This window comes from Rhamphochromis longiceps, linkage group LG6 (genome assembly GCF_057381845.1).
Source record: "Rhamphochromis longiceps isolate RC_006_pf linkage group LG6, R_longiceps_female_GT1.1, whole genome shotgun sequence".
Classification (NCBI taxonomy): Eukaryota; Metazoa; Chordata; class Actinopteri; order Cichliformes; family Cichlidae; genus Rhamphochromis; species Rhamphochromis longiceps.
In genome coordinates, this window is record NC_140562.1 from 37,898,645 (window position 1) to 37,926,346 (window position 27,702).

A 27,702-nucleotide genomic window follows, 5' to 3' on the forward strand; every position below is an offset into this window, starting at 1 on the left:
ACTTTTTGCTTTCAATGCATTAATAGAAAAAAAAAACAGCAGAAAAGGACTTGATGTCATATATTTCAGCCAGAATCCTTTGTTGGTGTGTTTTTAATTGATAGGCAAGGGCTTATATAAACATTGTTTAGGAGGTTGTAGAAAAATACTTCAGAGAAGAAATCTGATCATTCAACCGTGGTGAGGTGAACAAGGGGCTGAGCACAAGATTTGTTTTATGTCTGATTAGTCTTCCTCAGAAAAGCAGAACTTACACCTTTCCCGTTTGCTTGCTTTATCGCTATAAACAGTTCTAGATATCAGTCACATTGAAGTGGGTTTTGGTTGTACTTGTAGGGAGGAAAAGACATATTACAGTTGCTGAAATGCAATCTCAAAAAGCATTTTTTGGCAAGCTTTTTTTTTTTTAGCTACAACCTACAAATTTGCCCATCAGCATGCTAACATATTGCTAATATGTTAGCATGCTGGTTAATTTCTGTTATTGTTCTCCATTTAATTATCTTTTTTACCAGTTGACTCACAGGATACTGTCATACTGTGTTTGAGCGTCAGATAGTTATAGCCCACCCATCTCAACACATTTCTACATACCAAATTAGTTTGTTTGAGCTATCTGTGTTTCAGTGGCAACAGGTTTTATGAAGTTATGAATGAATCCAAGTTGAAAAGTTTTGGTTTAGCCTGTTATCAGTATGTGGATTCATATTAACTGAAAATAAAACAAAAGGCAGCCAACATCCAAAGAAGAGCTTTGCAGTGTCCTTTAAGAAGCCTGGAGAACTTTTTCTCAACACTACTTAAAACATTACAAGGTCACCAAAGTTCTGGCTGCCTTGAAAAATAAATGTGGTCATACTAAATATTGACTTTCAAGGTTGAAATGGATAAGATTCTGTTTTTCCTTAAATACTGTATTTCCCTGTATGCTTTCACATTTCTGCAAATCGCTAAACTCATTTCACATTTACCTAGCTAAACATAAAGATGCATACTTGTAAATTAAAAATTATTAGGCCAATTTAATGAATGTTTTGAGGATAAATACCACTGGTACATATAACATTCTCAGTTCTAGTGAATTCACGCTCTTTATTTATCTGTTACCAAAATAATTTATGGTATTGAAGTTAAAGTTGGGCTAAGTTTTGCGAGTACAGGGATGATATGAAACTAAACACAACCCCAAACTGCCTTTATGTACACAAAACATTAGAATATAAACAATTAAATGGCATATAGGCTGCTATGACATTTTCCGATTAAAGTTTTTTTTTCTACTTTTTGCCCAGATGGCTTAAATAAGCATGCATGGTTGTGATATGTATTACTATTAGTGTTAAGTCAGTAATGACAGCATAAGTCGCATGGATGGATTTCCCAAAGTTCTAAGCATGGCTGCAAAAGCTTTTTGTCTATCCTAAAACTCTTTACTGAATCCTCATCCAGACAACCTACTTCTGGCTCTCAGTAATACCAGTCTTTTAATGTAAAAGAGCTTAATGTGGAGCACGGGGGAAATTTGCCCAATACAAGACATAGTAATAAATGTACTTTTTACATTGAGTAGAAAGGTTTGTAGGGTCAAAACACAGCTATGAATCTTACTCTGCCAGATCTCTGTCAGTAACAAATGAACAATCTAATTTTTTCATTTGACTTATAAATAATAAATTCTGTACACTTCCCAGAAAATTTTAAACAGAGTTTCAACCTTATATAATCTAGTATCTAGTCATGTAGAAGTCATATTATCTCTGCAAGTAATTTTGTTAAATTCTGCCAAGTCTAAAGCAGAATACACACATACAGTAGCACTGTAGAAACCAAGCACTCCCCTGTTTAAATTCCTCTAGGCTAACACCTTCCCAGTTAAAGTGTCACTGTATCTGACTCCAGCTGCATGTGTTTGCATATAAAAATGTTTGTGTCAGTAGTTCATTTTGTGTTGATAGCTTTTCCTGGTTGATTGACTGGTCGTCTGGGTAGATTACATGTCTGATCTCTGTGTTAGTTCTTACTGGTGTCTCATTGCTCTAACAGCTAACAGATTTGGTGTGGTGTTTATAGATTTACCCTTGCAGTGGCTGGGTATGCAGATGGGGAGGATTGACCTGCTGCGACCTTGGAAGAATGCCCTGGCGGAGGACGACGGCGACCTCGGGTTGGGCAGGACGTGCTGCAATGCAGCAGAGCAGATCAGGGCGCTGCATGCTCTCACCCACACACTTACGCAAACACATAACCTGCAGCTTTATATCATGAAATGGGAAAACATACACAGATGCACACAAATCAATAAAAGCTCGCACACTGGACGAACAGGCATGGGTGTGTCCTAATCAACCTGCTGCTGACTGGCTGGCTGAAATGCACACACCTCATAGATGACTGTATTTGGAACAACACACACACACACACACACACACACACACATACACACTTCCCTTTATAAATTAACACAGACACACACAACATACCAAGACAGGATGTGCACACGTTGATGTATTTGTTTGTTTGCATCGTATGTTTTTCCTTTTCACTTTAACACTTACTACATAAGGCAATCACTCAGTTCCATCAGAGGTTATAGATCCTTCCATCTACTTAGCAGGACTTCCCATATGTGCAGTGTAAAGATATGTGATTTAAAGACAGACCCTCATTAAAGAGATTTTCTGGGACATATTAGTAAACCCTAATGACTCTGAGCAATCATATCAAACCAGATCAACGTCAATTATTTTCACTATTAGTGTTGTTAATAGCTCAACCCAGTGAGAGTCTAATACAACTGTATTTATACCCGTACCTGACCTTTTTTGACCTTGACTTGGATACATAACTCCAAGACTAATATCAAATAAGAAGTCTGGAAATACTTTGTCTGTGTAGCCAGAGACGGAAGAAGTTATTCCCCTGTGCCTAAGAGCCTTCTTGTCCTTACTCTATCACGGATACATTAAAACAGTGAACGACAGTGCTGCAAATGCTGACATTTTCCTTTATTACAATGAACACAGACCATCTATTTTTTCTGTGATAATCCCAGTCATTCTGTCTTTTGCCCATACTGTCTTGTTCTCATACTGTCCCCAAATATGGAACAGTGCACTATTGAGTGTAGCACCTAACGAGCACATTGCTTTCTTCTGTTAAGCTGACGTTCGCGAAAATGCCCAGCTGTCTTTTAGACAATTTATTTGCAACTCAGTATTAAATACTTACATAATTATTTAAAACCAAGGTTTTTTTTACCTGAGTGTCACGGACACCGGTGTGTCACTCGTACCCTTACTGTAAACACTGACCAGCACACAGCTATAACAGAAATTCTTAGCAGTGTAGCAGATGTTGCAGGATATGAGGAAAGGTTATAGCTGCAGAGGAAGGAAGAGCAAACTGCAACTGTGATTCAATAGGAAATTGTTTCCATTTTTACACTATTGTCTACCATCTGACTGAATGAGATGTGGCTACATTTCGGGTTATCATGTTTAACATGTGATTTCTTGCAGCTGCTCATAGTATTGCAAGCGACTGATTAATTTAAACTTATATTTATGTTGATGAATGATTTTTTCCATTTAACCCTTTAAAACCTGACCTAATTTACCCTTTAAACCAGGGGAAGGCAACTCCAGGCCTCGAGGGCCGGTGTCCTGCAGGTTTTAGATGTGTCCTTGATCCAACACAGCTGATTTAAATGGCTAAATTGCCTCCTCAACATGTCTTGAAGTTCTCCAGAGGCCTGGTAATGAACTAATCATTTGATTCAGGTGTGTTGACCCAGGGTGAGATCTAAAACCTGCAGGACACCGGCCCTCGAGGCCTGGAGTTGCCCACCCTTACTAAAAATGTTAACCGTCACCGGTGACGGGTTAGGGTTTAAAGGGTTAACTTTTGATTTACAGCAGCTGTGAAACAACTTATACTCCAACCTGACGTTTAACTGCAAAGCTCACTCACGCAATCAGCACACAAATAAAAATCGAACCAACAATCCACTTTTAGATAAAGAAGTCTATTTATTATTTGATATACTGTATCATATGCATTTTCATATAATAGTTCTAATACCAGTAAGTCAAAAATAATAGTCATATAGTATTTATATATATAGATATATAGAAAACTAATCCAATAATCTACTTTTTACTTGGACTTGTAAAAAAAACAACATGGAGAAATGTATAATCTTCTCCCCAGCTTAAATATAGGCGCTTTGAGGGAGCAAAGAAGATAATACAAAAAGAAAAATTACACCTGAACATTGCATCTCATAGAATAAGAACATCTGTCAGCAGCTAGTAATGTTGACCATCTTGGTTTAAGACACAGGAAGAGGATGTGTTTTTTTTCTTTGCTAGAACATCTTTGACATATACAATTTTGTCTTATTTTTACCGTCAGTTGAAATGGCTGAAAGAGTTCTGAATTTTTAGTATGAATGAGAGAGGAGACGATGGCAATCATGTGATCATCTGGATTTGTAGATTGAGAGACAGAGCATTAGATTACACCAGTCTCATTACACATACTGAAGATCACTTCTAACGATGACAGCGGGGGGAGGCGGGAGCAGAAAAAAATGGGAGAGTGTAGGAAAATAAGTTTTTTAACAGCAGGATATAGAAAGGTTTATGTGCTTCTCCACCAGTGATCTGCATTTGTAAACAGAGAGTAGCAGCACATACAGTGCAAAGTCCTTTTCATCTACTCACACCAATCCACAGCCTCTCTCACTTTCTCTCTGGGTGCTCTCCAGGAGGTAGCCATGTCTCGGTTGGCCGGGAGAGATTTCCATTTAGGTGTAGCAGTCATCACAAGTTTTTACCAACTAAACTGATATCATTCAAGAAAAAAAAGAAAAAACTCCCACCCCTGTCTGCTCAAACTCTCGATATGTAGAAATGAAAACATGGAGGCAGGCTGTTTAACGGCTGTAGCAAATGGATGAGGCCGTGGACTACAGACCATCCGGAGCTGTGGAAGGTGGCATCCAGGGGCGCTTGTGTCCATCAAGGCCTGAGATGCAGGAGGGCTGTCTCACTGCAACCCGTCCTCCCTTTGAGAGGCGTGGGTCGCCAAGTTGGGGTCAAGAGGAAGCGTCAAAGCTGCACAGGAAAAGACAGACATGCCATTGCAGTTAACTAAAAACTAAAAGCAGGTCTGAAAACATACATTTTATCAAACTGAGCGACATTTTAGAACAAATAAAAACGAACTGAAACAATGATGTGTGTTTGGGAAAATATCTGAAATCAGTGAGTGTGAGGTCACAGGGGTGACTGTGCTCGCTGTGACTGGGGTATGCTTAGGTTGTGAGACTCTTCATTTCAAGAGTTCTTTGTTTGTAATAGCTTAGTATTGAATATCTTAACTTTTTAAATCTTTTTAAACTTTTTAAATCTCAAACACAATAACAGAAACACCTAAGCAAATGTCAAAAACCAACCGGATTGATTTTGGAAGGCATTTTTCATCCCAGACCGATCTGATAAACCTGAGAGCTAAGGGCTAAGTATATATACGCACTGTATACCAGTTTGTTTGGGCAGAAGTGTCTGCAGTGTTTTTGTAGCTTGTCCTAGCTGTTTTGTATCTTATATTTTGGAAGTTCTCAAAATCTTGTAGTTTATTTTGGGGGGAGTTCTTTTTTTCTCCTCGTCTTTCCTCATGTTGTGCATTTTCTGTGGTTTCAGTTCGGGTCACTGCTCATGTGGTCAACCAGCCAGTGCTACATAGCCTGACCTGTCTCCCCAATGTGATGTTTGTGTATTGTATGTATTGTATGCAAGGTATCATCTATCTTAATTGCCCCTTGGGGATAAATAAAGTTGTTTTTTTTACATTGACTTTAATATATAAATCCACAAAAATTAAAAAAAAAAACAAAAAAACAAACAGCAAACATAACATCCTTCTTATTCACTGTACTGCAACACATTCATTTGCCTGAGAAGAAGGAATTTTTCAAGTGGTATGGGATAGTGTTTCACTAATCTCAAGCTTGGGCGTTACAGCATGTGTAATTCAAAATCCTATTCAGTGTGCAGGTGACGGAACAGGACATTAATTAAAAATATATATACGGCTTTAAATGATAAATAGGAGCTGTAACAGATATATTGCTATGTTAATTATTTCTATATTTGCAGTTTTCCTTGTTATGTTAGGAAAAACAGATGTTTCTAACAATGATAATGCTGGTTCAGTTCTATCTAAGAGTCCCAGTAAGCCATGACAGCATGACAGTGAGCAAGAATGAACATGACAGAGTTAAATGGAATAAAATCATCACACATTTTACGCACAGTCTTGTTTTCTGTCAATATTTGTTGTGTGGAAAAAGGCCCGATTGCCTGTATTTTGTTGCTGGACAAGTACAGGTCACCAGCTTCTTATTTCCACTGTTTAACCTTGAAGGCAGTCTTTTCTTACAATAGTTTGCAATGTCGACAGTTGTAAATGTGAGTGAGCTTTCAACAAAGAAATTTGAGCCCTGATTCTCAAAGCCATTTATTCTTTGCATGTTCTCAAAAAAAGATGCATAAATAAATAGCTATTAGCTGTTAGTCTGTTGAGGGGACCGACTGAAAGAGAGAGAGGGGGACAGAGAGCAAGCAAGAGAGAGAGTTTGAGCGAGTAAGATGTTCATCTCTGCAGGTTTTTGTGTTACTTATCAGTGACAGATTCCTTTGTTCCTGCCTGCGTCTGTCTCCACCTCAGTGGAGAGCCAAGGGACGACCAGAAGGCCTGACTGCAGTCCGCATTCTTAGCACATCCTTGTTGCCTTTTCTGAGCTTGCAAATCATCTTCTGACAAAAAGTACACTTTATTCTTTTCTTTTTGTAGAAGGTGATGGATTGAAAAAAACGAATGCAAAGAAAAAGGACAAACAGTCCTTAATATGCATGTTAGAGAAGTTCATGTGTGGGGGAATAAGCACGCATGTGGCTTGTAGTTACAGTTTGTGTGTGTTGGTGTACTAAACAACGACAAGGGTGGCCAAGGGGGGCCCCAACTGTCCTCTAGGGGGAGGTACGTCTTGTCTCGCGGTCATTAAATATTAACACAACCATCTCGGCCTCCCGCTGGGCCTGATTGAAGATGTAGGATGGCATACGGGGACAGAAGAAGGTCACCTCTAACTCTGTAGTCCCACAGCAAACCCACTGTGATTACACCTGGGCTAGATCAAGCATGCCAACACATTACTCATCTGGAGGGAGTGCACCAGACTAAGTCACGGAATGACCCTGCAATGACACAGGATCTGTTGTGATCAGGTTCAGATCCAGATTACCTACTGATTAGCAAGAGAATAAAGTCCAAATAGTTTTGTATGTATTTCAAACACTCCTGACTGAAAGAGTCCATTATTTATTCATGTAAATCCTTCTAATGTAAATCCCTCCATCCGACTAAATAGGTTTCAAGACGCAAGCTAAAGGAAGCAGCACACTGTATGGCAAAATAGAATAATAGGAGCTAATTACAGGATTATGGGCCCTTGTGGAAAGAAGAGACAATGACCTTCATTAGCTGTTCTTCTTCTTTCAGAGATTCTAATTAACGCACACAAAAAAAGTTTATGAAAAAGAAACAAGGTGGAGAGGGATTCTTACCTGTCCCATAGCTTGACATTTCTACAGTTGTTGGTGCAGCAGCCGGCTGATATCAAAGCTGTGACAAAAAAGGAAGAGGAACGAGACAGAGGAAGAGACTTGAATGTGTTGTTTTGACAAGACTGGATTGTCTCATTAGTCTAATGATTTAGAGTTGATGTCTGTCTGGTTAGACTGCAAAAGCAAGGAAACATGACTAATAAATAAAACATGTTAATGGAGTAGCAGCTTCTGTTATTAGCTAAATTATATGTCGGAAATCAAACTGGGAATGCAGCAAGTTTGTTATTAGAACAGTGGCGCCAATCAGCACATGCCCACCCTGCATAGTGACTGAGCAGAATGAGAGACTCTGGAAAATTTGGCATTTTAGAGAAAAAACACAATCACCTTTTTGCTGCAAGTTCAGAAGACAAAATGCACCTGCGTTATTAGACTTGTTTCAAGGTGAGCAGGCATGATTTGGATTAGTGAGGCAGTCAATCAATTTCCAGCTCAAGTTCACACGAAACAGGTTTGACTGGTGGATTGTACTTCACAACGGAGGCGCACAGTGCACGCTTGACGTCTCTGATTAGACCACATAAGACAAGATCCAAATGAAGTATTATTTGTTGCTGTGACCTATTTAAAGCAGAAGCAGCATGGAGACAGCGCCTTTTGAAATAATATCTTTTCTTAGGTTTTATTTCGTAAACTAAACAAATATGAATCAGACGGTCACTTACTTTTTGTATACTTTATTAATTTCCTGTACTGAAATTACGCTCTGCATTTAACCCATTCACTCAGTGAAGCAGTGGGCAGCTACCAATCCAAACCCAAGGGAGCAGTGTGTAGGGAGGGTACCTTGCTCAGGGGTACCTCAGGGTAGTTTCTCTCCTATAAGATAACATCTAGACTGAGGTGACCTGGAAGGCAAATTCCAAACAGAGGTTTAAGCCTTTTTATGGCTGATTATTTTTTCTTTGTAATGGTTAGATAGATGTGCTAGTTTAGCATATTTTTGCTTACCCCACTGTCAGATTATGCGGGTTGTAGCTCACTTCACTCTCTGCAAGTGAAACTGTTGCACCTTCAAAGGAGAACACGCCATTGCAATCAACTTTGCTCTTCCTAAACACAAGGAAAGCTCTTGACGTCATTTTGAAATCCTTTTCCTGGGTTTCCTGTCATACTTAAATGGCTCTGTGAGAAGTTCTGATCACAACTCGGTAAAGCAGTGCAATAATGTTTTTGCTATAAGCAGACCAAACTTTGCAAAAAAAAAAAAATGTTATCCCTCTTTACCTCTTTTGCCCTTCAAAATTCTTTTATCCTTGCTCCCTTGCTTGATATCTCTATCTCTTTCTCTCCTAGCCAGCGGTTTCTTCCTCCCCATGAGTCCATAATCATGTTTTCAGCACATTTCCTCTCCTTGGCGCTCTAACATCTCACATTAAAGATTTATAATGCTCTTGTGACCGCCAAGTTGTGCAAAAGATTCCAGTAGCCACTTTCACTATGTTCCCTGCCCCTTCCCTTAGTGTGGTCATCAGGGAACAAGGCAGGATAACACAGAGATATGAAAACTCCTTTAAAGTGTTGGGTAGATGCAGCAGTGGGCTGGGGGGTATTTTCACTTGGAGGTCAGCATGTGGGGAATGGGACTGATTTCACGGCTAAAGCTCACAAACAGGGTTTAAAAAAAGTACATCATCACATGCACTGTTCTCTACTCACACAGCTAACACAGGTGAAGCCAATATTTACTGTATTTAGACTTTTTCTACACTTGAAAGATGTTACTCTGAACATGGTCTGTGGGCAGTTGCAGAATCCAGGTTTGTATTAATGCTAAAATTTACTTTAGCATATATCTAAGGATGAAAGTCATTAAAGGTCAGCCTTGAATTTTTGTTGTTTGTATCAGCCCAAAATTTAATATGCCCTTTATTACTACTTCTACATACAAACACATACTACATATGATTAGTTTCATGTGTTCCCTATTCAAGCCACCTCTGTTCCTGAGCTAAGAGCTTAGGATGCCTAGGATATGTGTTTCATGAGTTTCAATGTGGCATGTTCCCACTCAGAATGGCTTTGTTACTATAGAACAATTATAAAATCGAATTTTCAGGTTTTTTTTAATGTAAACAATTTGACTATTCTTTATCTAGTCAGGATCAAGAGTGGCAAGAAAAAGCATTAAAAGGCAGTATCGATACACATCTTTACATGACTCTTTCAGGCTGGTTATGTTAGCAAATGATATATAGTCACTGTATAAATCTATAATGCCTTGAGGTGTTTGTGGTTGTTATTTGGGGCTAGATAAATAAAATTGAATTCAATTGCATCACACTATAAAGACAACTAGAAGTGAAGAATATTCCTGGAAAAAACACAGGAGAAACAAAAGTTTTTCGTTCAACCATTCAACCATGTTAGCTTGAAGTAACTCGATTCAAGCTGCGTAACTCACAGAAACAATTGGCTTGAATGGATTTGCTGTCTCAAGGTCAGCTTTCACACACACAGGTCACAGGATTATAAACTGCTGCCTTGTGATGGTGCAGGTCAGTTTACACACCAGCTGTGTGCCAAAATTCAGAGAATCCCTTTAAAAGAACTTGATTAGCGTCTAATTAAACTTGCTCCTCCTGAATTCTAACCAGCACCTGTGACCTTTTCAAGGAAAGTTACGATGTGAGAAAACATGCAATAAACTTAGGCGGTGTTTGTTTCTGTTATGGGGAAGCCTGATGTTAAAACCAAAATTGGATTTAACCGCATGCGAGAGATGTGTAGAGGGAAGGGGGTTAACAGTGGGTCAAGTATATAGATAATATGATTAGTCTAGAATAATATGGGGGGGGGGGGGGGGGTAAGCTCTCATAAATTTTGCTTCTGTACACCAAAGCCTCCAAATTTCCCCTCAAAGAGATCTGCAAGATTGACTTGGGAGAAGCTGCTCCCATACTGAATATAGCCCTTTTCCCTTAGCAACCAGACACCAAATTATTAACTTTATATAACTCATAATCCTGCACTTCATAAAGAAGCTGCAAAACCTTTTAACACTTTGTTAACAAAATAAAGACTCTTTTTTGATGAAAATTGCTTGAAAATTATTCAAGAAGGCTGGCTTTGAGCAATAACAATAAAGGAGCTGCAAAAACAAATCAGAATGACGGTATCTGTATAATTTATCAAAACCGGTAATCAAGTTTTTATTGACATGTGAATCAAGCCAGTAAACACATGAACCTGCTCCCAGGACTACTCATCTCGCAGTCCTCCTTGATCTGTTGCTTTCTATTCATCTCTCTCTCTCCTTCTCTCAATTTACAGAATCAATGCAAGGTAATTTCACGTGGCCATTCCCTCAGATCTTCTAAAAATCTGCCATATAAATTATTCAGGCTGGCTGGGCAGGAAAGCCCGTTGAGATGCATGGTAGATCAGTGACCTTCCGTTTAGCTGGCAGTCAGACAGACAACTAGAGTCAGTCAGTCAGTCAGTGAAGCTATCTGGCAGGAGAGCAGCTTGTTTTAATGTCCCTCAGGCAGCTGAAGTCTGTGCTGTTATGTGCGACTTTGGAGCGTGATGGCAAGCTCAGAATGCATAACATTATGCATGGCCATAATACATACACCAAATGAAAAGAGGAACATGCAGGGTATTTGTGGAGTCAAGTCTGTGCTTGGCCATGCCCAGTCTTGTGAGACCAGACTTCAAGCTCGTACCACTTCAGTTCTGCTTGGTCATCCCTGCAGCACTATATAGCAGCAACAACATGCTAATTGGTTACGCTTGGTTTCACCAGGCTATCACAGCCTGTTCTTATCTTTTAAATCAGTAAAATTACACAACGAGAGAACAACACTGAATTTTGTTGTTTTGCAGGACTGTTTTGTCACGCTTAAAGACTGTGTTTTAAATAGTGGTGCAGTGGCTAGTCTCACAGTAAAGGAAAGGTTCTGGTGCCGAGCTGGGACCATTCTGTTTGGAGTTTGCATGTTCTCCCTGCGCCTGTGTGGATTCTTTCCAAGGTATTCCCACAGTTCAAAGACTTGCTTGTTAGGTGAATAGGTGATTGCAAATTTGCCACAGGTTTAGATGTGAGTGTGTGGTTCCCCGTCCTTGTGCTTACCCTGTGACAGACTAGCAGCCTGTCCAAAATGTTCCCCACCTTTGGCCCTATGACAGCTCCAGCCACTCCACAGCAACATAGTTTTGAACTTTGCTTTAAATATCTGAATATTACTGCCTGAAAATAATGAATTATGTTATTAGAATTCACACAAAAAAGATTAGCATTAGATGAGAAGATAAATTAGCTTTATTAGAAAAAAAAAAATCTGCTTACTAGATTTCACAAACAACAACTGAGCTCGTGGTGTGACAGTGTACACCAAAAAGCTTGATTCACCAAGAAATTGAAATTGTTTTGTTTCTTTTTGTCTTTTTCAATAAAAGGACATTTGTTTTTATCTACGACAAAGCATGTTTAATACAATAACATATACGTATCATACGTGATTTTTAATGGCATATCAACACCTTACACAGCAAATATTGCCCCTGTTTTTCAGCACACAATGTAGGCCTAATGCTAGTTAAATCATGAATTCAATCATTCTATCACAGCAATAAATTCAGCTCTTTGAGCACCTGGAGAAGCTGCCTTTGCAGGTTTGATTGCACTCCTAAAATGGAAGAAGGAGAACTTCTGAAAATCAACACAGCATCTTTGTTCTAAGCAATAAAGCCATGAGAGATATTGCTAAAAACAGTGTGCACTACACGCATCACAGAACGGTACAAACTGGCTCTAACCAGAATAGCAAGAGAATTGGGAGGACATGGTGCACAACTGAGCAAGAGGGCATAAACATCACAGTGTGCACTTTGGAAAACAGAGGCCACACAGGTTCTCAGTAATGGTACCGACAAACTCCGGTCTCAGCATGAACAGTAAAGAAGTGATTCCAGGCTTTTTAGGTAGAGTTTCACATAAAAGATAATACCTGAGACTGGCCAATGCCTGTGCCTTGATATGACTGCCTTCTTTGCAACTTGGCCTGAAATGTCACTAATCAAAGAGAACATGTAATTAGTGATATCAATAATTATTAACTGTCACTGACAACATTCCTGATCAATTTAATGCTATATTAAAAAAATACTTACTTTCAACATAAAGTATTTCTTTCAATTTTAGGTGACACTAAACCCAGTAGTAAGTCAGTAACCTACAAATCAGTCACTCACTACTTTTAAGAGAAGATTTTTCAGTCTAGTGTTATTGGTTGAGATTGTTCTTCTCTATTCTTCTTTTTTAACATATACATTTATCTACTTCTGGCTTTTAGCAATACCTCCCTAATTTAAGCTGCCTTTTTTTACCGCGTTGCTATGATAAATCTGCAATGGCCAACTGAGGCATGAGACCTGTAACAGAGTAAGTGACGGCAGCAGGGAGAAACAGCAAATAACTTGAAGCCTATGTGTCTGCTGCATGGCTCACCGTTCAGCTGAAATAGACCACAGAGACACGAGAGCATGAAACTCGCTGGAATAGAGGTGAATAATTGGCGCCCCTTTGGCTGATCGAGCCTACGAGGGATGTCTGTGTGTGTGTTTGCATTTGTGTGTGCTTTCAGAAAGAAATACATACATCAAATAGACGGTGCATACTCACGAAACAACGTGCAAACACGTGCAAAGACATCGCTTCTTGAATCACAAGCCTGTTCAGTTACGTTGACAGAGCAGTGCTTAAATTATGGCAAAATGTAGTTAAATTGAAGACATTAACTTTATGAACGAAGGAGACTTCTTTCATGATGGTTTATAGATAGAAACTGTAGCCTCTAATTTTTCTTCTGCCTCTTTTGTCTTCTGTGTTGAAGCTCCACATCCTCGAGTTCTACAAGAGCTGGTTGTTGTTCCATGCACTGCCGTAGTGTTTTGCTATGATCCTCAAAAGGCAAATTAAATATTTAAGCAGACATTCACAAGATAAACTGCTGTTGCTCTATTTTAACATGTCACCACCCATCACACCACAGTGCTGATGAATAATATAACAGACCGGGCACAGAGCAGCGTATAGAGGATTGCGATGCGTGTGCCAGTTAGAGGGGTGGGGATGGGAAACAATACTGGTAATTTCATCAGCTCTGAATTAGATATTCAAATATCCCAGAATTCTTTGCGGTTTTGCGTGACACAAAGGGTCTGCATTTAAAGGGTCTTGCTTTTCATCTTCCAAAAGCCTTGGGACATCGATGACCCATGCCCTGGGGCTGAAACTTGTTTACACATTTTCAGGCTGTCCCTTCCTTTGCTATTAAAAACAACAATAATGCTTTTTTTGCATTTGTGTCATATTAAAAGCCCTTTAGATTTAGCTGAAAATAATGCAATGCACTGTAACAATTTGTGCATTTTCTTCAAAACAATATAATGCAATATAGAGCACAGGTAACCATCTGTCAATTTGAGTGTTAAGGATGAGCCAGTATTAAGTCTACTTTAACATCGACGTGTGGATGTGATTTTACATTCTGCTCTTACACCCCCCCATATTCTCACATAGCTCTTCTCACATGAACAAGTGAAAATAAGATTTTGTTAGCACTTATTAATAAAGGATAAAAAGATGGGCTTAGCGGAATATTAAGAGATCGAAATAAGGATGTTTCTACTGGGAAACTCATCATTGTGTTATCATTTCAGGTCACTATTGACCATCAATTGTCATTTAAAGCAACCAGAGAAATTCTGTGTACTAGATGCTTTATTTGCAGCTCAAGTTCTCACAAAGCCAGGTAATTAAATGATTAAATGTACCTTTTAGTATAACTGTAAAGGAAATGAGCCAGTCAGTCTGGAGCAGTGGGGGGTCGGGGTAATAAAATTGATTTAAATATCTCGGAGAGGAAATCTCACAGACCAAAAGACATCGCTGAAAGAGAACTAGTAAGAGATAACGGCATAAATATAATGACAGTGGTGCCAATCATTTCATGGTCTAACATAATGTAAAGTAATGGAAGCTCCACACGTGCCTTATTGTAAATCAGGAAAACCATTACCTCAAACACACAAAATGGGCATTAGCTAATTTATGCCCCAGGAAGTAGATAACTGCATCCTTTCAACATGCTATATTCCTGATAAGTTATCTCATTTTTAACAGACAGCTGAGCTATAAAAGCCATCACTCCGATAGGAGCAGCAGCGTGCTATGACCAATGACAATGCACAACAACTGACATAAACCACAGACAAGCTATATGAGCCCTACACAAGACTTTGAGCCCTTATAAAGAATTAATAATACGTTGTTTCTCTTGAAGATTAAAAGTTGAATTCACAAACATAAAATTTAAGTTGTGTAATGGAACACAATCAGGGGCTTTAAAAACGGAGGCATACTTTGTCGGGCATGACCAGTGATAATGACAGATGAACCAAAACAGAGGTTTATATTTTGATTACGCAACAACCAACATAAATGTGGCTTTTTGCAATGAAGACAGGATTCCTCACTACTTACTACGTGCTGTTACAGCTTGATTCTGAGATGCTGTTAAATCATCTCAGAATATTTCTGTGTTTTAAAGGGGGGACCAAAGAATTTTAATTTGATTTAACTACTTGTAGTTTTTAAGGCAGCCAATTTTGTTTAAAGTAAAAAATGGAACTTTTGTTTGTGGTTTTTTTGGGGGAGAAGAAGTTAAAAAATCTATTTAACTGATCGAATGAGCATTTAAAAGCAGGCTAAAACAATTGAAGACAGGTTCAAATCATTTAAAACAAATAATTAATAAGCAACATGACAGATATTTTTAATAGAAATGTGAAATTGTCACATGTTACTTTCAGAAAGAAAGTAAAAGCATTTTGTCTGACTTTGCACCCCTGACTTGCTGATTAATATTACACTGCTATACTTTTAACATTGTCCAGAAATATGTGACCACATTAGCCACAGATTTGCTGCCAGCGAACATGAAGGTAAATTAACCTTAATTTAATATGTAATTTATGTGATCACTAAGCTAATGCTCACAAAATGTATGCAAATGTACCAAGCCCTCTTCTCGCAGCCTCACCTGCATACTTCCCATGCTTCACTTAGGTCTATCTGTCCAGCTTCACTTTCCTCCTTGTCTCGCACCTCATTGCCTGATACCCTCAGACTGACAGCTCTCAGAATGGCACACAGCTAGAACTGAAGTAAATGTAACAGTAGCAAAATGTGGTTACTGCTGGTGACTCTGGGACTGTGAGAAATTCCCTCAGGCCCACTCTTGCCCTCATACATGGCAGCCACTCAACTTTCAGTTAATTACCTGGCCTAGCAAGCTAATTTCCTCTCAGCTCAGTGGGCTGTTCCCCACTGGCATGGCGTAAGAGGACAAAGACTGCTCTCCATTCCACTGGGTTTGCATGTCTACCGGATGAGTGGGGCTACTGTGCAACATTTGTCACATACCTCTGGGGTTTGAGCCGGAGCAACGCTAGTATGCGCCAAGCAGCCTCCTTCATAACTCAAAGAGCCACTTACGAGCTGCTGCGGGGGAAATGTTTAGGAGAATCCTCGAATAGTTAAATGCCCGACATAATCAAAAATTCTGAGTTATCTTCTTATGGGTTTTTTCTTTATGAACCCATAATCATAACATCAGTCACGCCACAGTGTATGACAATGTGATTCTATGCATGGAAAGACGTTTGATTATGTGCTCTTCTCTTCTAAATCTGCAGCACAAAATCATCCTCCTTTCCTTTCTCTAATTTATAATTTAGTCTGCTGAAAACAATTTTTGTTTTTATGTTAGACACATTTTACACCCCATTTCCCATTGACATTACCACTGTCATGAGTATTTGTGTGGATCTGGCATTGTCTGAGAGTTGCAGAGGCAATATACGGCTTTTTGCTGCATCCAGGAGGAGGAGGCTTTAAACTGACAAAGCTTAGAGCAGCTTGATTAAAAATGACAATGATATGCACCAGTGGAAGATAAACAAAATGCCTAATCATGCACTCCTGGGTTAATAGCTGCTCTGATGGCCTATAGGCAAGGGTGTTTGGGATAATTGGTCTCAGATGTGATTACAAATTCAAAGGCCATGATAACATTTAAAAGTAACATTTTCCCCTCTGCAGATGAAGTCATCCACCTTGAGAATTGAATGTCTCTGATGGCCTTAACTCTAAAGCATCTTTGAAATTTTAACCAATTTTTTAATGATAGAAGACATCAATAAGGGGATGCCTACTCAACTTGTAAATTAAACATTCATCTCTTATTTGCAGAAAGATCCAATGCCATGGGATTTTAAAATGAGTTATAGAATGTAAAACAAAAAACTGCTAGAATAAGAATTAGTTGGTCTTCGCGGCATTTGTCGTGTAAGCAAGTTCAAGAAGTCCTGAAAGGTAACGCTGGAATGGCAGGGCAGATGAGACTGTCTGGTTATAATATTATTCCATTTGACTTACACCAGCCTAATGCTCCCCTAAATCCTTTCATACCAAGCAGCTGTGACAAACATTTGAGTTTCCCCAGGCCGCTTAGACTGCGAGACTTGACAAATTTTCAAGGGATGCTTTCCATCCATCGCCTTGGCAGACAAGCAAGGAAGAAGAGGATAGAGTGGAGCAAGAGGAACAAAAAAAGATGTATTATAGAGAGGAAGACAGAACGAGGGAGAGAAGGAGGGGAAGAAAACAGCCAGTAATCCACTCAAATACTTCCTCAACCCTCTTTCCTTAGCTCAGTCTGGCAAACACTACATCCTCCCGAAACAGGGCTTTGTAATCAGAGTTTTCTCTCTTTGTGACAGCTGGTTGTTCACACTGGCAGCCAATTAGGATGGTGAGAGAGGGAGAGTGAGAGTGAGAAAGAGAGAGAGAGAGACTAGCTTTTCAACGACACTGGCGAGGGAGAACATTATCTGAGACCACAGCTTCAGTGATGATTTCCTGTTGCACTGACAGGCAGCAGCACTTCTAAGCAGCAGCCAGAGGAGCTGGACAGTCTGAACTAATGCCACAATTATAGAGATTAACAGATGGAATGAAAGAGTGGATTGGTCTTTGCTAATTCGATCACATGCTCGAGAATGGAAGACCAGAGCGTGTCAGTTCCTCTTGAGTATATAAAAAAGAAAAATAAGAGAGGTTTATAGCGAGAGATTTTATAAAATAGCCACAAGCCTGAAGTAGGATAGAAAAATGTGTTTAGTTGAGAGTATTTTGAAAACTATTTCTTTTTTAAATGTAATCACAAGGTAAAGGTTTGAGCAGCACTTGCAGAATACAAAACAACTTTAGGGTTTGACTGAATTATTTCAGTTTGTGGCATTCATCAAGTTATTTGTAAAAAAAATATTATAGACCTCATTGGTCAATTTGTATGCCATTGGATGGTCATGTGGTTCCCGGATAGTAATTCTCACTAGAAATGTGGAGTACCAACACGTTCTCACTCCCAAAGCGTAACATTTTACGCTAGGTGACAAATCGTCAATATGTTACGCTTCCGGGTACCCAACACGTCCCTAGATTACAAGATCGGACAAATGAGAAAACCGTTTGGAATGAATCTACACATGTATGTTTGTTTTACTTAAATCGCTTTGGAAAACACTATCTAACATCATTAAAGTGCTGGTTAAGGTTAGGGATGGAATACATGGCTGGAATGTGTATTACCACAGGAGCCTTATTCTACTGGATTTCGTCCATAACCCGGCGCGTAGCATAAGAACGCAGGCGGTCACCTTTCACGTTCCTCAGGAACACCGCGGGACTTGACAAATCATCATTATATTACGCCTCGGGAGTGTGAACGGGCTGGGAGTACCCAAGAGAAATCCTAAATGGAACATTATTTGATACCTAAATAGGAAAACATGTAAAGGTATGTAGTTGTGTGCCATAAATCTGTTCTATGTTTCTTCAATTAAAAAAAATTACAACACTAAACTATAGGTGCTGGAATAAACTGTGTATGTACTCTAACTTAGGGTAATGTTGAGCTGATGTCTTGCTAATTAGCTAAATCCAAGACTTTAAAAGATATTATCTGAGCTCTTTCCATTTTCTTTGAGAGAATGAATAAGTTGCTGTTTATTATTTTATGGTTGTTTCATGGGGTTTTATTAGAAAATGCTTTCTTCAGCATTTCTACTGTGTATTATTTTTCCCCACTGTGTGGGGGGTGGATGTTACTATATTAGAGTTTCAGCTAACTTTAGCGGCTCTTTAGTACAAATTTTATGCTCCACCAAACCCATTACCTGCCATAACATTAGATTTGTCAGACTAATGGGTTAGACTTTCTATTATATATATAAACAATAAAACACCAAAATATTACACCTATATGCTGTTTCTTATTCGAGTGTAAGCAAATCATCCAAACAGGAATTATATTTTGCTGACATTCAAATTAAATGCATGCACTATAACACTATAGCCTAGCAAAAAAAATGAAGCTTTATTGATATTTGGAAGGCTAATATGGGTTTACTAATATTCTGTCTAAACTGATATCAAATATTACATGAGAGCCTCATATATCTGTGGTTTAGCCATTATGTAGCACTAGCTTGCATTACAATGCTAGACATTATACTGTATCTTTATTTTGATCTGTCACCTGAGAAGGCAACGCGTGTATCACATCAAACTGAGCTATTTCATTAAAACAACTAAGAATAAAGTAGCAGTCACTGGCTAAAAAAAGCATGGCTTTGTCTTTATCACAAACACACACTTTTCAAGCAAACTACAAATACAGTACACAGAGTGCCACACATCTGCAGTACTGTATGTACTGTAAGAAAATAGAGCAAAGGTTTCCCCACACACTGCACCATCTTTTCTTTTCTCATGCAGCCTATTTTTCTCCTCCTGATCATCTGAGCAGCTTAAGCTAATATGCAGAACATGTGATTGCTAAAGCAGAAAACATGATTAAGTCTCTCCTCTTTTTTTTGAAGAAGACCCTCTGCAGTGCAGAGATCCTGTAGGCTTAGTGAACATTCATCCCTGCTGTCTGGGTCAGGAGACTGTAGTGTTCATGGCTGATTAGTATCAGAGAGGGATTTTATCACGAGGCAGATATTTGTGCTATGAGTCAAATTGATCTTTTGCTGTTACTGATTATTTGTAAAGCTCCTCATCGCATACAAAGTCAAAACGGCCTTTAATTTTTACTGCAATTTAATATTTGCAAGCCAATAATTACTGCTGCTTTAACCTCGTGGGACCTGGCGTCCACATATGTGGACATCACATTTTGGGTTATTTAGACCAAAATACTGAATTTTGCTCTACAAAGGCCTGATATCCACTTATGAGGACATTATACTGCTACTGTTCTATCAAAATGTTAAACGAATATGCTCATATGTGGTTCTTACTTTTCTTAAAAACAAAAATAAGGTTAACAAAAATCTGGTAATTCTTTGTTTTTACATTCATCGGGCCCCAGTGTGACCAAATATCAAAGAGAAATTAAAAATGCATGCTATGGAAGAGTTCGGGTTTTAGGAGGTTAAAGCTTATAGTGCCATGCACTGATTTTATTTGTAATTTCTTGTAATGCCCTTTTTATATATAAATGAGTCAATATACTTTTGGATATATGTCATCAAGATGAGAAAATAAGATAATGGTTATTTTCTTCAAGCAGAAACTCGGAGTTGAACCAAAGTAAAAGCACGAGTACTTTCATTTTGTTGGTATTCCTTCCTCCTGACTGTAACAATGAGAGAATAAGCTATGTGTGATAAGCTTCCTGAAAGATGTTGCAGCAGATTGTATTAAAAGGCTACAGAGGTCAGAGTGTTGTTTTGCTTTCTTTGTGGATTTTGTCAGGAATTTAAATGGCCTGAGCTTCGCTACTGTTGAGTTTTACATCAATATGAGTCATTCATTTGTCAGAAAATAAACCCTCATCGCTACACTGACCCTGGGACACTTTAGCACATCCACCCAAATCACACAAACATACACACACACACACACACAAGCATACATGCAAGATCATAAAAAATGAAATAATGCTGTGCAAAGGGCTTAGAGGATAATCCAAGCGAGTGGAGTGTACTACATCGTAACAGGAATTAAATTTCCTCTTCATCCAAAAAAGGACATGGCAGCAAGGTTAGGTCAGTGTATGACACAAAGGGATATCACAACAAATCTGCTCTCTTTACGTTTCCTACCCCACACATCTTTTTTTCTGTATCTACTCATCTTTCTTGTCTTTTTCATTCTCCTTCAGTTGTATTAGTTTAAGTGGCATTTTAGTGTATCCTAATCCGCCAGCATCAGATGGGTGATATTTTTGTGTTAACTTCAGAAAAAGCATCATCCTGTGGCAACGTGTTGATTGCATGTCTCTATCTAAGTGTAAATATCCTATAGTGACACTTAAAGTTAGTTCCCTTGTCAGGTTAGTGGAGGCATGGAGGCCCTGTAGCGACAAGTTCATGATGGAGATAAACATCAATTGCGACAGATGACAAACTATGATATACCAATATGACTTCACACAAGGCACACACATACTCAACCGCTGTCATACACAGGCCTAATGAAGTCTTTACGGCCCTGGTTAACGGCTATTTGGTGCATGTATTTCACTCCGAGCTAAGTTCACAACAGTTATGCCACAGTTGGCAAACTACCAGGCCCTGTGCACTCACAACATTTTCCAGTTAAGGATTTGTGAGGCATTAATGTGGCGTGGCTTTTGCAGACATCATATGGGTTTCAGGTTACATCAAGATTGAAATCTCTCATAGAGCTACAGTTTGCGCTGAGCCTTAAAATAGAAACAGAATTATGATCCAAATCAAAGTTGTGTGTGTCTTTATAATAATCCAGCGCAATCCATAGAGATTGCAAAATGGCTGAAGAGAGCATGCTTGATACTGTACAGTAGTTTCTGAGGTCACCATGGCTCTACTGTGGATCTTAAAATGCATTCACTGGCCATTTAGTGCTTTAATTTCAGGTGTCTCTGGAGGCAGACATTGTTAGTATTATCAAATAATCAGTGCCACAAAAAGTTAAAAGCCACATGCAAACTGCACACAGGAATGCCTCGGCCAGATTACGTCGAACTCAGGACCTTCTTGCTGTGGGGCAACAGTGCTAACCACCGTGCCACCATGCTGCCCTCATGACACCAATAGGTCACTTGTCAGATTTTATTTTATGTATACTTTATTGATCCCCGTGGGGAAATTCCTCTCTGGATTTAACCCATTCACTCTGTGAAGCAGTGGGCAGCCACTGGGCACCAGGGGAGCAGTGTGTAGGGATGGTACCTTGCTCAGGGGTACCTCAGGGTAGTGGATTTAAACCCCCGACCTTCCGATCACCACTCTACTTACTAAGCTATCCCTGCCCACAAAACTGCTCAAAAGCAACCAAATGTTGTGACTTGTAAACTGAGGTTCATATGTAAAGATCTGTGTACTACCTCTTTGAAGTTGTAAAGTTTTTAAGTGCATATTGTTAGGTAAACATATAATAATCCAATTGGCATAAATGACTCATCATTTGGTAACAAAAACAGTTAAAATCCTCGCTATAAAAGTTGAGTTTGCTCTGTGCAAATTGTTTCTGTTTCTCTTGTAATTTCAAGCTTATATTGCAAAGTCAGGTAGATATTTCACCTTGAGGAATTTGTCCTTTAGCATCTGAGAGCTCTGTGCCACTCAGCACTTTTTCCCCCGGACTCCAGAAATCATTATCAGCCACTGTGGGGTATTTAAACAGCAGCCAAGTTGGTACTTTGATTTTTCGTCCTCCTCATCATCCTTAGCTCCCCACGATCTCTCAGAGATGGATGCAAATGGAGCAAAGATTTAGAGGTAATTCATCATTTAATAGGTTTATTCATCATTGTGTGGCAACAGTTGCAATGCTACAACTCAAATTTGTGCGTGGATCATTCGAGCTGGAAAGATTCATATAACGCCTGTGTTTTTTCTCAGTTTGTCCTGAGTCAGCCCACATTTCTCTTGAAATGAAAAAAAAAAATCAATAATGCTGTAAATTTTGCAGCAGTCAGAATAAGCATGAGTATCTCAGTTTTCTCAATCAAACAAGTGCATTCCAATTCCAAACTAACCTGTAAATCTCATTTTCGAAAATGTCTGCGTTTACAGAGAAAAAAACACCTCTATGCTATAACAAACTGTAACACTAAACCCTGAAATGCTACACTTTTCATCCTTAAGTATGTCTGGGCACATGGCTGTATATTTGTATATCTATATATGTTGAGATATTTATTTGATTACAATATTTCACACTATTCAACCTTCACCATCTGTATAGGAAGCATCTCAATATGCCCCCCAAAAGTAGCACTGATAGTATATAAATTTAATGGTAATAAATCTTAAGTATAAAACAGAAGAAACTGGTAAATATTAAAACAAATTTTCTGCAATATCAACAAATAGTCTGATACAGAAAAAATTAAGAGTTTTGACTGTATTTAGCCTAAATTCCTTTTTGACTTATACGTAGCTTGGCCGAAGTTTCAAATAATTAGGTCACTCTATATACAAGTAATCCCTGTGAGCTAAAAGCTTCAGGCTTCAGGCTGTTTTAAATGCTTGAGAGGGAATATCCTTAATATGGCCATCCTGGGCACTCAGCTGTGAAGAGATGAGTTTGTTATCCAAACTTTCTCTTTATGAGAGGCAAAAAAAAAGCTAAGTTGACCTTAAGGGAAGACAATGACAAAAAACAGCTAATTTCATATGGAGTAGAGAGAAGCATCAAGGCCCAGTATGAGGTAAATAGGTATTATTTTCAATGTTAAATCATGCAAAGCAATTAGAGAGAATAAAAGTATGGGGTTTTGGAGCTCCAGAGTCTTCAGAGTATGGACATTGATTTAGTAACTTAGTGACTAAGGTGTAGAAAACATGTAAACACTTGAATATATATTAGCCTTTATATATGCTCATAATAAGTGCAATAAGTAAGACGGTATGTTTGGCAGTTCAACTTATTTTGATATAGTGTCTCCTTCTGATGAACCTGCCACTCATTCAGGTGTATAATTCAGTTTATTTCAGCTTGCTATATGTTTTATGTTTAAAAGACAAGCAAGGGCAACATCATCCACGTGACTTTAAGGGGGTGTGTGCATGGAAAAACTAGGTGTTAAATAGAAGGTCAGTATATATGATCACATCACAAGGCACAAATAAACCTACCATTCATGCCATTATAGATGCTCCGATGATGTGGTGACAGCTCGTCTCCAGCCGGCCTCCTCTGCCCTTCTCTCACTGGGCTGCCAAACTTCACATGGTCAGGGCTCATGCTGTACTGGTGCCTGTGAGTTTCCGGGCTGCCCCCCTGGATGAAACAGCCCTTTTCATGGTGCTCTCCAGTCCCCAAATGTGCCTGCCGGGGCTCTGGGCTTCCGCATCCTGTACTACTTATGCTGCTCCTGTTGTGCCGCTGATAGAGCTCCCCGGTGCCTCCCTGACCTAGGAAGTGCTGCCTCTGGCCCAGGACGAGGTCAGAGCTGTGGTGCTTGGGGTGCTGCTCCGGACTTCGGTGGCCCACGTTCCTTCCATATTTTTCGGGACTAAGGCCCCGCATGACCCGACTATGGTCAGGCACAGATATAGAGCCGCAGCGGGGCCGGCAGAGCTGAGGGAGGGTGTATGGGTACTCCAGGCTTGTACTCCGATGGCGCCCAGCTGGGTGATCAGGACTGGACACCTCCCTGTCTCCTCCAATTACACCTCCTATTCCACTGATGCTGCTACACCTGGGTTTATGTAGAAGCTCAGGGCTTCCTTTTTCCCCACCACTGCCAACCCCACCCACTCCTGCAGCCAGGTGAGGCTGTTTATGGTGAAGGTGATCAGAGCTGTCAGCACTCCCTGCACTGGAAGTGCTGCTTCCATCCCCTACGTCTCTCATTAGCAACCCCTGGCCAGGCACTAGCAGCAAGCTATTCTGGCTGTCTATGGAGTTACGGCACCCTCCCATTCCCACACTGCCTCCACCTCCACTTCCTCCAATGCCACCTCCACCACCTACTACCCCCTTTTCTTCATCCAGTAGAAGACAGAGCTCCTTCAGCTCCAGGTTCTCCCGGATTACCTCTTCTTGTCGAAGCTCTAGCTCCTTGAGTTTCTGGAGGTAGAGGGTCACCTCTTTACGCATTATGCTGGCACTGTAACGTCCGAGACGCTGCCACTCTCTGGACACACGCTTTCCTTTTTGACGATCATCATCTAAGAAGCAGCACAAGTCCCGCAGCTCACGATTGTCCTCCTGCAGCTTCTGGTTAATGTCCTGTGAAAGCAAGAAGAGAAATAATAGAAATTTAGAAATTAGAAAAGAGCGACACACAGTTTACGTGTATGAACCAGAAAGCCTGAGGAAAAAAAATGCTCCTTAAGGAACACAAATTAGTTTTTGAAATGTTGCAAAACAAAGTCATTTTTCATGGGTTACTTAACTTCGACTAAATCACTCAAGCCATTGTGCAATTTGAATACATTTCACTGCTCTTTCAGATAGCAATCAAATGGTGTATGCAATCATAATGAAATTAAATCCTAATCCTACGTCCTTTCCCATAAATGCAGTGACTCACTGTGTACCATGTGAAATACATAATGTAAATTAGAATCATCTGGAGGACAGGAAAAGGCCACACAGAAATGAGGCAAGGTCATAAACATTTCATACTAAGCAACATTTACTTAAGGATTCTTTCTTCACCTCCAAGAGACCTCCTTCTTTTCTCCTCTTCTGTAACAACTTAACTCTCCGCTATCCTCCATCTCCTACTTACTCCCCCTTTTGTACCCTCCAGCTCTTTCCTGTGTAATTAGGCTGCTTGGATGGGTGGAGAGGTGACGAGGTCTCCAAGAAAAGCAAATGATCCCGATGTGCTTCAGCTGAGACAACCCCAGGCTGATTCTCAGAATTTAACTGTAAACACTGTGGACACTGTGCAATAATTATTTTATTAGAAAATGAAGGCACTGGGTAAAGGTTACTGAAATGGAGAAAGCCTGCATACAGTTTCAGAGCATCTGCCACTCGATTCTGTGTTCCACTTGCTGTAGATTTATGTGAAGGAATTTTTTTAGGAATCTAAAGTATGCGAAGACAAGATCAGATTTGAGCACTGCATGAACAAATCCACTGATTTATTGACGGACATTACTGTTAGAAGAAAGCATTTTTAAGTGAAACCTACTCGTCATTGCTCTATCTGAGTGGAAAGGGCACAGCTTGGTATTGATTTTGCTAACAAGCACAAACATCCCTTCCCTTTTTAGTTCACTTTAAAAGCCCGTATTTCCCACCTCAAAAAAGTTAAAATGGAAACTAGAGGCTTTTATTAGCTCCTGCATGTGCAAAACTGCACATATACTTTACATCCATCTAAACCCAAATGATCGCATATGACCCATGAAATGGCACACTGAACTTCAGATATACCATCTATTCTCACACCATGTTTGCAGAGGCGCTCTCTAAACAGCAGAGCATTGCTCCTGCTATGCGCGTTCTCAGGTGTGCTCCAAGCCTATGATCTCATCCTTCACCGATGCGCGCCCCCTCACCTTCAGCCCCCTGATTTCGTTTAAGTGCAGCTGGAGGCTACGATTGACCTCCCGGATGAGATTCCCGTGGTCCAGAATCACGCTCATCTTGTCGGCCTCAGACCGCCTGAGTCGGCGCACCAGATCCTCCTTGGTCCACTTGAGCAGTTCCTCGTCAGTCAGACCGGAGATGTCCTCTGCTGGACTTTCAGTCTTCGCTATCGAGAGCTGAAGCCCAGGCTGGGGCGGTGGAGTCGCTTTCTCCATTGGCACAGCTCCTCCGGTACCGACAAAGAGCAGAAAATACTTAGAGGCTCGCTGGCAACCTCTGCTCGCATCCGCTCCCCGGTCGACTTAGGGTGGAAACGGTTACGGATTGTAAATCAGTCGCATAGTTTGGCCTTTTCTGTTGCTCCCCACTCTTCCACTCTCTTCCTAGAGCAACAGCTGACGATGCCGGCTGGGCGCGATACAGCGGAGAAGATGCTCTACTATCACTGCAACATCCTCACAGCCGAAATGGACTCTGTGCGCAGCCGATATGCATTAGAATCCAGATTCTGTCGGTCAGGTGGTCAAAGTGAGAAAAGCTTCGGTTTACACACACACCTGCCGCATCTAGGCTCAGCACACTGTGAGAAAGAGGAGATAGTACGCTGTGCACAGCAGAAACACAGGGAGAGGAAACAGCTCTCCCCTTTCTCTCCCTCTCTCTCTCCAGGTCTCTCCCTCCGGGGGCTTGAGCCTCACCGAAATCATAGTTTGGTTGCAGCGCCACCTAACGTTCAAAATTATTGCAAACTGTTCTGAAATGCTTCGTTAATTACCTCTCGGATTCGCTTGAAATTACAGGGGGTACTCTGAAGTTAAGATTCTGGTACTTTCTCCAAACGACATAATTTCTGCAAGTGTGACGATTTAGGAGAAAACATAGGCTGTATAAGCGCCAAAATATAATAATAATAAATGAATTAATAATCAGGTTTACAGGTTATACTCTAAAACTTAACAACAGGCTATCCACTGATGTCCGTAACCTCACTCGACTGCCTCATGTTGCACCGTGTAGTCCTTTAAGTTTAAATTACTGTCTGTGATTTTCAAATTGTAAGCCGCTGATATTTTAGATACCGGAACTTTCCTCTGTGGGAAATAGGTAGGTATGGTGTAGCTATATTAAGTGGTTTGGACCAAAAGTCCCCATATTTGAGCACAAAAAATAAATAATAATAATAGTAATAATGCTTTTGTTGATGTTCATCTATTTGTTTTCTTCTTTTATACACCCCAACTACACCACGTTAATAGAAGTGAGTAGTAGTAGTAGAAATAGTAATGAACTCTAAAAACCAAGAATGGGTAGTAACCGTTAACCATTTGTTCATTTTTGAACATATTGACGACTGTGTGTAGGAAACAATTTTTAAAAAAAATCATATAT

General features: G+C 39.9%; 1 protein-coding gene across 1 annotated transcript; it reads right to left on the minus strand.

Moving 5' to 3' along the window:
- Nucleotides 1-4,061: 4,061 nt before the first annotated feature.
- ccdc85al (coiled-coil domain containing 85A, like) lies at nt 4,062-27,695 on the minus strand. The gene is made up of 4 exons (XM_085410604.1): nt 26,283-27,695; nt 23,898-24,996; nt 7,632-7,689; nt 4,062-5,117 (listed from the first exon to the last, which is right to left on the minus strand). Exons 1-4 carry the CDS (start codon nt 26,526-26,528, stop codon nt 5,099-5,101), a joined length of 1,422 nt encoding a protein of 473 aa, XP_085266730.1. The 5' UTR covers nt 26,529-27,695; the 3' UTR covers nt 4,062-5,098.
- Between the last annotated feature and the right edge of the window lie 7 nt (nt 27,696-27,702).